Below are 9741 nucleotides of genomic sequence, written 5' to 3'. Positions count from 1 at the left end.
AAGGGGATCCCTTTCTTAGTGAGTTGTAGAAAGAGCAAAGGTGTGGAACCAGAGTTTCCGCAAATTTACGGTAATAGTGGCCCGAAAATCCGTCAGGACCCGGTGATTTTGACGGGTTCAGGGATTTTATTGCTTCCGCCACTTCATTCGCTGTGAACTCTGCCTCCATCACCTCTGTGTGGTCTATAGATAGTGTGGGGAGTTGGATATCTTTTAGGAATCCTTCAACCTTATTCTCACAAAAGTCATTTTTAGGGGAGTCGTAAAGCTCTGAATAAAACTTATAAAATTCCTGTAGTATAAGCTGAGGGTTTTGTGTCACTTGTCCAGTCTGTAGTCTTAATTTGGGGAGCGCGGGATTGTATGGTCTAGGGTTGAGTTTTCTTGCTAACAACCTATTGGGTTTATCTCCCATTGTGTAATAGCGATGTTTGGTCCATCTTACATATTTTTCTGCTTTTGTGGTGAGACTAAGGTTTAATGCTGTTCTGGCTATGTCTATCTTGTTCCTCAAGTCTGTGTGTGGGTCAGATTTTTGTTCTCGCATTAGTCTGTATAACTCTTCCTCTTGTTGTTCAATATCTTGTGTGCGTTCCCTTTTTACCTTAGTAGCTAGCTGTATTAGTCTGCCACGTATGGTGGCCTTGTGGGCTGCCCATATCATCTCTGGGGAGGAGTTTGACGACTTATTGTCTTGAAAATAATGTTGTATAGCTTTTTCCACTTCTGTGAATATTACAGGATCACTCAGTAGCGACTCGTTCAATCGCCAGGTCGAGTGACGTGGCTTTGACCAGAGGTCTGACAAAGTAACTTGGACCGCTGAGTGATCCGACCACGCAATGGGAGTTATTTTCGTTGTCAAGATGTAAGGTAACAGGGAAGACAGTGTGAGGAGATGGTCAATGCGGGAGTACGTTTTGTGTACATGTGAGTAAAATGTGTAATCCCGTACTGTGGGGTGAGTGTCCCTCCAGAGATCGATAAGATCATGGCTATGTAGTAAGTGTGCTAGTTTATTGCTTTGTTTAGGAGTATGTTTCAGGATCGATTTTCGGGGGTCTGATTTATCAAGAATCTGGTCCAGGGAGGTATTGCTGTCTCCCCCTAGTATCACATGTCCCACTAAGTGGGGTGCTATAACTTCCAGCATATTTTGAAAAAAGTTTATCTGTCCGACATTGGGGGCGTAGTAGGAGAGAAATGTGACCACACTCTCATCAATCTTGCCAGCAACCATTATGTATCGGCCCTCTCTGTCTCTTATCACGTTAGTAGGTGTAAAGGGGACCCGTTTGGCTAAACAAACGGCTACTCCCCTTTTTTTGTCTGGTCCGTTAGACAGGAAGACTGTCGGAAATCTTGCACTGAGATATTTTGGGGCCGAAGTCCGTGAGAAGTGTGTCTCCTGTAAAAACAGAATATCTGCCCCCATCTTGTGGTATTGTTGGAAGGCCTTGGTCCGTTTTATGGGGGAATTCAAGCCCTGTGTGTTATGTGTCATTATGGTGTAAATAGTTTTATTCGTACCCGTCATGGTGTTTATGTGGAAGGCTGTACTCACGTTTTTGATGTCGCGGTAAATCTGAACGGAAGTCTGCAGAGTTATGTTTGTGGATCTTTGCGTAGGGTAGGAGTGCATCCAGGGAATAGATGGGATAAAGGGAGGGAAAAGAGACAGAGTTAAGATTATCAAAACCTTTACAATGATGAATTATGTCTAAGTGTTTCAACATATGGAACCCATGGCAAAAAGAGAGTTCCAAGAAATAAAAAGGAAAGAAGAAAAAAATCAAATAAAGTAGAAAGGGCACCAAAAAGGCGCCTGCACACTGCATTGCAGTGTGACTGCAGGGGTTGTATTTCCCCTGTGTAATAGTCGTGAAGTTGTCTCCCCTGTCCAGTTGAGACAAGTTCACCTTGAGTGGCATGTGGTTCACCTCCAGCCCAAATTTATCTTATCGTCTAGGGGGGACGAACGGGTCCACCCACCATTAAATTGCGAGAGAGAGAGAGAAGAAGGAAAAAAAAAAAAAAAAAAAAAAAAAAAAAAAAAACAAACAAAGAAAAAGGAGAAAAACTCTCCCCTCTCTCCTCCTCTCTCAATTCTGGGATCAATCATTAGGAAAAATAAGAGAAAATTCAATAGTGTAGATTTGAATAGCAGCCATCTTCCCATCTGGGAAACATTTTAAACCTAGTTTATAACCTCTAATAATGTCTACTGTTAAGTTAGTGTAAAACAGGAATCTCAGGAACTACCAGACGCAGATGTCTGGATTTTTAAGTGTGGTTACTAGCTACCAATGTGTATCACGGTCTCTTGGACCTAATTGTGAGATGATTGTCTTAGGTTGGCTTCAGGTGCCTGATGGGGAATTTCTGGCTCTTGATCTTTTTTGCTGGGACCACAGGGGAGAAACAGGTCGACCTTCGTCTATCCGGGCACTGTTCTCTTGCGGTTCCGAGGAGATAAGTCCCAAATCCTGGAGTATAGCTTCCCCTGACTGGAAGGTAGCAAAGGAATGTGATTTGCCTTTGTAGGAAAACGACAGTCTAAATGGGAACGACCACCTGTATTTAATATGGCGAGCGATGAGTTGGTTAAGTAGCGGCTTCAATGCTCTCCTTTTCTGGATCGTTGTCTGGGCTATATCTGCATTTTTTTTTTTTTAAACCAAATACATTTTAATTTGGACACAAGAAAATACTAAAAAATTATCTTTGACAGCCATGATTTTAAACTATTGCTGGTTTTCTCTATGTATTTACTATATGCAAACAAAGCTTTTATATTTAACAAATGACACAGGATATTTACAGAAATAAAAGTTGAACTTTTTTTTTTTTATTATGAAAAACACTAAAAAACATTGGTTAACTGTCTCTACAACATGTTGGTTTTAATTTGGAGAGCTGCTTAGCTCTGCCACATCAAGCAGGTTGCTCATGTGCAAATTGAAAGCGATATCTTCATCTTTATACCTTCTTATGCTTGTGTGCAAGCTGTTCATGAGATCTCTTAGAGATGAGTGAGAATGTACACCACTCATGAAGGAAACCGGTTGGGAAATTGAATGCAGGGTCCTGTCTGTTGAAGGCTTATGCTGAGAATGGACTACTATAGCATTTTCTAGAGCCCCTTGTAAAGATGTGTTGGGAAGATACAGAGGAAGGCTAAGGGATATATCTAGAGGTTCTTCTTCAAGCTGGTGTTGTAGCTTTTCATTGAATCTGAAAGCAGATAGCACAATGTTAATAGTTTATCGATTACCATGATCATTTCCTAGACAGCAAAATCTGTACAGTACTGTTTGAAAAGTTTTAAGCAGGTGTGAAGAAATACTGTAAAGTAAGAATGCTTTCAAAAATGTATATTTTAAATGGCTTATTTTTTATCAGTTTACAGGATACAAAATTGAGCGAACAGAAGAAAAATCTAAAATCAAATCAATATTTGGTGTGAGCACCCTTTGGCTTCAAACCAGCATCAATTCTTACAGTGACACACTTTGTACACTTGCACAAAGTCAGGGATTTTGAAGGATTAGAGTCTGGTGTATAATTAACCAATTATACCAAGCCGTTGCTAATGATCATAAATTTCATATGTAGTCAGAAATGGCTGCTCTGAAAAATGTATAGTAAAAGCTACAGGTACCCACATCCCAAAATCATATTAGAATAAAAAAGAAAAAAGGGGTGGGGCAAGTAGGCTTCTTCATTAGAACAGCTTTGTTAAAAAAAAGTTTTAACATTGTGATTAAAAAATATATAATATTCTAATGTCCATACAACTCTTGGAGGTATGCTTAGGTTTGAATAACCTCCTATTAGAGGTGTATTGACCATTCCAGAGGGACTTATTATGTAATTTATAATATATATTAATATATATAATATATATAAATAAATAAATATATATATATATATAAATATATATATATATATATATATATATATATATATATATATATATATATATATATATATATTTTTATCACAATGTTAAATTAAAAGGTATTTTTAAACAAAGCTGTTATAAATGGCTTGTGACGGTAGCAGAAAAACCCTACTTGCCCCACTTCAGTTGTCTTTTTTATTCTAATTTCATATGTAGGTTGAAAACACAGTCATTAACTGAAACAGAAACAGCTGTGTAGGAGGCTTTAAAGAGGGTGGGGAACAGCCAAACTCTGCTGCTAAGGTGAGGTTGTGGAAGTGAGTTTCATATCGGAGGTCATACACAATAGCAAGACTGAGCAAAGCAACAAGTAAGGTCTCTCCCAGCCAAATATTTCAAAGCAGACTGGGGTTTCAAGATGTGCTGTTCAAACGGTTTTGAAGCAGCACAAAGAAACAAGCAACGTTGAGGACCGTAGATGCAGTGGTAAGCCAAGAAAACGTAATCAAGTAGATGAGACATGATGCTTACTTCCATTCGACATTGTAAGATATACCAATATGATGGTTAAAAGTGACAGTCCTGGGTGGGGATTGAGTCTCCGCGAGGTATACAAATAAGAAGTCAGTGAACCGTTGATATTTACATATGCACTCACCAGAAGTTTATGCAATACCAGCATTATCAACAAGTGTATTCCACCAGGTGTGATGTAACCAAATTAACACTTGTGAGCCTCCACCAGCATGCACACTCAACAGAAAATAGATGAAAATGTGCCTAAATAATCTCCTTTAGAACAAGGTCCCTCCCACTTCCTCTTGTCATTTAGACAAGGAGGTCACTCAGGGAAACGTAAGCTGCATAAAATAGCTTACAATTAGGAGCACACAAAAGTGCTTATATCATGCAGTATTTCATTTAAAGAGTTGAGTAAAACAATACAAAGCTAAAGACATAAAATTCAGTAAAAAAAAAGACCCTTCCCGAGGCGTTTTGTGCACATCATCAAGGAATCTACCTATTTGTGCTTTTTTATTTTAATTTGTATCACTCGATACCTGTAGTGATTTATTATGACTTTTTATGTAGCACTGTGCTTCTTTTGTTTTGCTGGTTTATTTAGAGGCATATGATCACTATTTTGGTACTAGCAGCTTTGTACAGTAATACCTTGGATTACGAGCATAATTTGTTTCAGAAGCATGCTTGTAAGTCAAAGCATTTGTATATCAAAGCGAGTTTCCCCCTAAGAAATAATGGAAACTCAGATGATTCTGAGTTTACCAGAGTGGTTCTACAACCACTGCTGGTGTATACAGTACTGTATGTGGCCAGAGGTGCGGTGGCACTGGGTTTATGCAGTACTGTATGTGACCAGAGGTGGGGGGGGAACTGGTTTATGCAGTACTGTATGTGGCAAGAGGTGCGGGTGGCTCCCAGCGCTTCCTGGAGAATTCTGAGACACTCAGCGATCGCACATAAAGTAAAAAAAAAAATTTAAAAATGTTGCTAGTCTTTCAAAACGCTTGTATACCGCGTTACTCGTAATCCAAGGTATTACTGTATTTATATTTAGCGCTCACTTTTTTTTTACCTTTTGTTTACATTGTAAGATATCCAGCTGTGCCATCAGCACAGAGCTGGAGGAAACCAGTGGGACCCAGGTACACCCATATACTGTCCAGAGAAGTCTGGCCAGAAGTGGTCTTCATGGAAGAATTACAGCCAAAAATCATATCTCTGACATGGAAACAAAGCTAAACAACCATACACAGACATAAAAATTGGGGTGCAGAAAAATGCAGCAGGTGCTCTGGACTGATGAGTCAAAATTTGAAATATTTGGCTGTATCAGGAGGCAGTTTTGTACACCGAAGGGCGGGAGTGCAGTACAATAATGTGTCTGCAGTCAATAATGAAGCGTGATTGAGGTTCCCTGCAAGTTTGGGACTGCATTTCTGCAAATGGAGTTGGAGATTGGGTCAGGATCAATGTGTCCTCAATTCTGAGAAGTACAGGCAGATACTTATCCATCATGCCATACATCAGGAAGCCATGTGCTTTGCCCCAAATTTATTCTGCAGCAGGAGAATGACCTCAAACACACAACCAAAATCATTAAGAACTATATTAAGCATAATAAAGAACAAGGAGTTCTGGAAGTGATGGTTTGGCCCCCATAGAGCCCTGATCTCAAAATTGAGTCTGTCTAGGATTACATGAAAAGACAGAAAGATCGGAGACCGCCTACATCCACAGAAGATCTGTGGTTAGTTCCCCAAGATGTTTGGAACAACTTACCTGCCGAGTTCCCTCAAAAACTGTGTGCAAGTGTACCTAGAACAATTGATGCTCTTTTGAAGGCAAAGGGGGGGGGTGTCACACCAAATATTGATTCAATTTGGATTTCTCATCTGTTCATTAACTTTGCATTTTGTTAACTGTTACGAACACTTACATTTGTGAAAGCATTCTTAATGGACAGCATTTTTTCACACCTTGCTAAAACTTTTGCACAGTAGTGTACAGAAGGAAACCCCAAATAGAATAGTTTAGTGGTTTTGTTTATTTTCTTTAATTATGTCCGGAACTGAAAAGTACCATTAAAAGTTTTGCTTATATTTTAGGTATAAAGTACATTTAATATTTCATATGAATATTTAGTATTTTCATATTTGGCCAGCAAGTAAAGCTCTTGGCTCCCTTTCACCCAAAAATAAATAAATAAAAATAAAAATAAGAATAAAGGACAAATGCTTTTTTCCAGAAACAATGAAACCTCCACAAATCTGCACTCTCTCCAATTGCTATGGTCCCTAGCATAGCATGAGCAGCCCTATCATTGTCCTTTGTTTGCACTTTTGTTTTCATCTGTGAAGGATATGCAGTAAAAGAAAAAGCTCATAAATTACAGGTCTATTTTTGCCTTAAGCCGGCCATATATGGGATCAAAATTTGTTTACTGGGGATTGGCCAAAGTTGTATTTTATCACCACGATCAGTGCTGCCGGCTATAACCAGCAACACTGACCATTGTAACAGGGAAGGCTCCTCGCTGGCAAAAATAGGATTTTTAATACAGCTTACCTGTAAAATCCTTTTCTTTGAAGTGTATCACGGGACACAGAGCCATAGTAGTTACTATGTGGGTTATAGGCCACCTTCAGGTGATGGACACTGGCACACCCTAAGACAAGAAGTCCACTCCCTATATAACCCCTCCCACTACTGGGAGTACCTCAGTTTTGTAGCAAAGCAATACAGGTGTATACCAAAAAAGAAGGGAGTGACCTCTGTGTCCTGTGATGTAATTCAAAGAAAAGGATTTTACAGGTAAGCTGTATTTAAAATCCTATTTTCTTATCGTACATCACGGGACACAGAGCCATAGTAGTTACTATGTGGGATGTCCCATAGCAATGCCAAATGAAAGGAGGGAGACTCAACAAAAGTAGTGCACTAAGAGACTTGAGGACTTATACTGCAGCCTGCAGTACACTGCGCCCAAAGGCGATATCCTCATGACCTTTTACATCTATTTGATAGAACCTGGTAAATGTATGGACTAAAGACCAAGTTGAGGCCTTGCAGATGTGAGCCATGGAGGCTAGGTGATGCACTGCCCAGGAAGCACTAACAGCCCTGGAGTGCACTTTAATGTGAAAAGGTGGAATTTTCCTCTTTAAACAATAAGCTTAAACACTTGACAAATCCATTTAGAAATAGTAGATTTCAACGCAACCTGTCCTCTCTTAGGACCTTCTGGCAACACAAACAAAACATCTGTTTTACGAATCTGAGCGGTCACCTTCAAATAGACCTTGACTGCTCTCACTACATCAAGAGAATGTAGTGACCTTTCTTCCGCAAAACGAGGTTCTGGAAAAAAATGAAAGCAGAATATCCTGGTTTCAATGAAAACCCGACACTACCTTCGGTAGGAAATTAGGATGGGGCGCAATGCAACCTTATCCTTATGAATAATCAAATATGGCTCTTCACAAGAAAGAGCAGCCAACTCTGATACTCTTCTTGCAGAAGATATGGCAACCAAAAAAACAAATTTCCTTGTCAAAAGGACCAAGGGAATATCTCGTATCAGCTCAAAAGGCTGTTTCTGTAATGCTGATAGGACTAAATTCAAGTCCCAAAGGTTCAGGGGTGACCTAACCGGAGGATTAATCTGCATTACCCTCTGAATAAAACTATGAACCAGAGAGTGTGAAGCAAGTGGTCGTTGAAAAAACACAGATAAGGCCGACACCTGGCCTTTGACAGTACTCAAGGCCCGCTTCATTTCTAATCCCATCTGTAGGAATTCAAGGATGCTACCTATGACATATTTCCTGGGGTACCAACCCCTGGATTCACACCAGGAGACATATGCCTTCCAGACTCTATAATATATGACTCTGGTGGCGGGCTTCCTAGCATTAACCAAAGCAGAAACTACTGAACCCAACAGCCCACGGTCTTTCAGAATGTGGGTCTCAATAGCCAAACCGTTAACAAACTTAGCGTTTGTAAGGTAAGATGGAATACCAGACATTGCCAAAGAAGGTCTAGCCGCTGTGGTAGAATCAATGGATCCCCTACCGCCATCTTTACGATCTCTGCATACCAAGATCTCCTGGGCCACAAGGCGCGGAAGCAGCAGAACAGGAAGGAAAGCATAGATCAGTGAAAACTGATCCCACGGAAAAAACCAAGGCATCTGTTCCGAAAGGCCAGCGGATCCTTTGTCCTTGACACAAAGTGGTCGATCTTTTTGTTGAACCTGGACGCAAACAGATCCACGTCCGGAATTCCCCATCTTTGACACATTGACAATAAGATGTCGGGGTGAAGAGACCATTCTCCTGGAAACTGTTGGTGACTCAAGTTCAGTTCTCTATTCCCAGAATGAAGACTGCCGATAGGCAAGGAATGTTGTCTTCTGCCCAGGATAGGATATGATTTACCTCTCTCTGAGCCGCATGACTTCTCGTGCCCCCTTGGCGATTGATATAGGCCACTGTTGTGGCATTGTCGGATTGGATCCTGACAGGACAAGTCCGTAATCTGAGCGTCCAGGCCTTCAGGGCCAGGCGTGCTGCCCGAATCTCTAGAATACTGATGGGCATTTCTGTTTTGGAACAATTTTCCTTGGACAGATGCTTCTTCCAGGACTGCTCCCCAGCCCAGAAGGCTGGCATGTGTTATAACCACCTTCCAGGTAACTGGTAAGAAGGAGACTTTCCTTTCTGAAGATTTTTGGATATCAACCACCAACTGAGGCTTTGACGTACTTTGGGGGATAAAGGCATTGGGAAGTCTAGAGCTTGGACCTTCTTGTTCCAAGTTGACAGGATACTGTTTTGCAGCAGTCTCGAATGAAACTGCGCATAAGGAACCGCCTCTAATGAAGCTACCATCTTTCCCAACAATCTCATACAAAGTCGAATAGTAGGATTCTTCTTTGCTTTGACCAGCTGAAACAGTTCCCTTATGGAACTGATCTTTGCCTGGAGCAAAAACACCCTCTTCTGAGCTGTATCTATGATCAGGCTCAAGTACTGCAATCTCTTTGATGGTTTTAAGGAGGATTTCTCTAGGTTGAGAATCCAACCTAGGTATTCCAGGTAGCTGACTGTGGTGACCAAACTCTGGTTTAAGCAGGCTACCGACTGATTAAGAGTAGATCGTCTAAATAAGCTAGAATCGTTATACCCTGAGCCCTTAATCTGGCTAAAGGGGGAGCCAGAACCTTTGTAAACACTTGAGGTACAGTAGCTAGACCGAAAGGCAGAGCTGCAAACTGAAAATGAAGATTTTCTATCTTGAAGCGTAGATAT

General features: G+C 40.6%; 1 protein-coding gene across 1 annotated transcript in view; it reads right to left on the bottom strand.

Annotated features, from left to right (window-relative positions):
* Positions 1–2665: 2665 nt before the first annotated feature.
* MCM3AP (minichromosome maintenance complex component 3 associated protein) overlaps positions 2666–9741 on the bottom strand; it is a 129812-nt gene continuing 122736 nt past the window's right edge. Inside the window, exon 29 of the mRNA XM_073633706.1 lies at positions 2666–3234. Within this exon, the coding sequence (XP_073489807.1) occupies positions 2904–3234 (331 nt within the window). The 3' untranslated portion in view covers positions 2666–2903. The remainder of the gene's footprint in view (positions 3235–9741) is intronic.

This window comes from Aquarana catesbeiana, linkage group LG06, assembly GCF_042186555.1.
Source record: "Aquarana catesbeiana isolate 2022-GZ linkage group LG06, ASM4218655v1, whole genome shotgun sequence".
Classification (NCBI taxonomy): Eukaryota; Metazoa; Chordata; class Amphibia; order Anura; family Ranidae; genus Aquarana; species Aquarana catesbeiana.
Note: the sequence above shows the minus strand (reverse complement) of the source record. Positions and strands in the feature narration are given on the sequence as shown.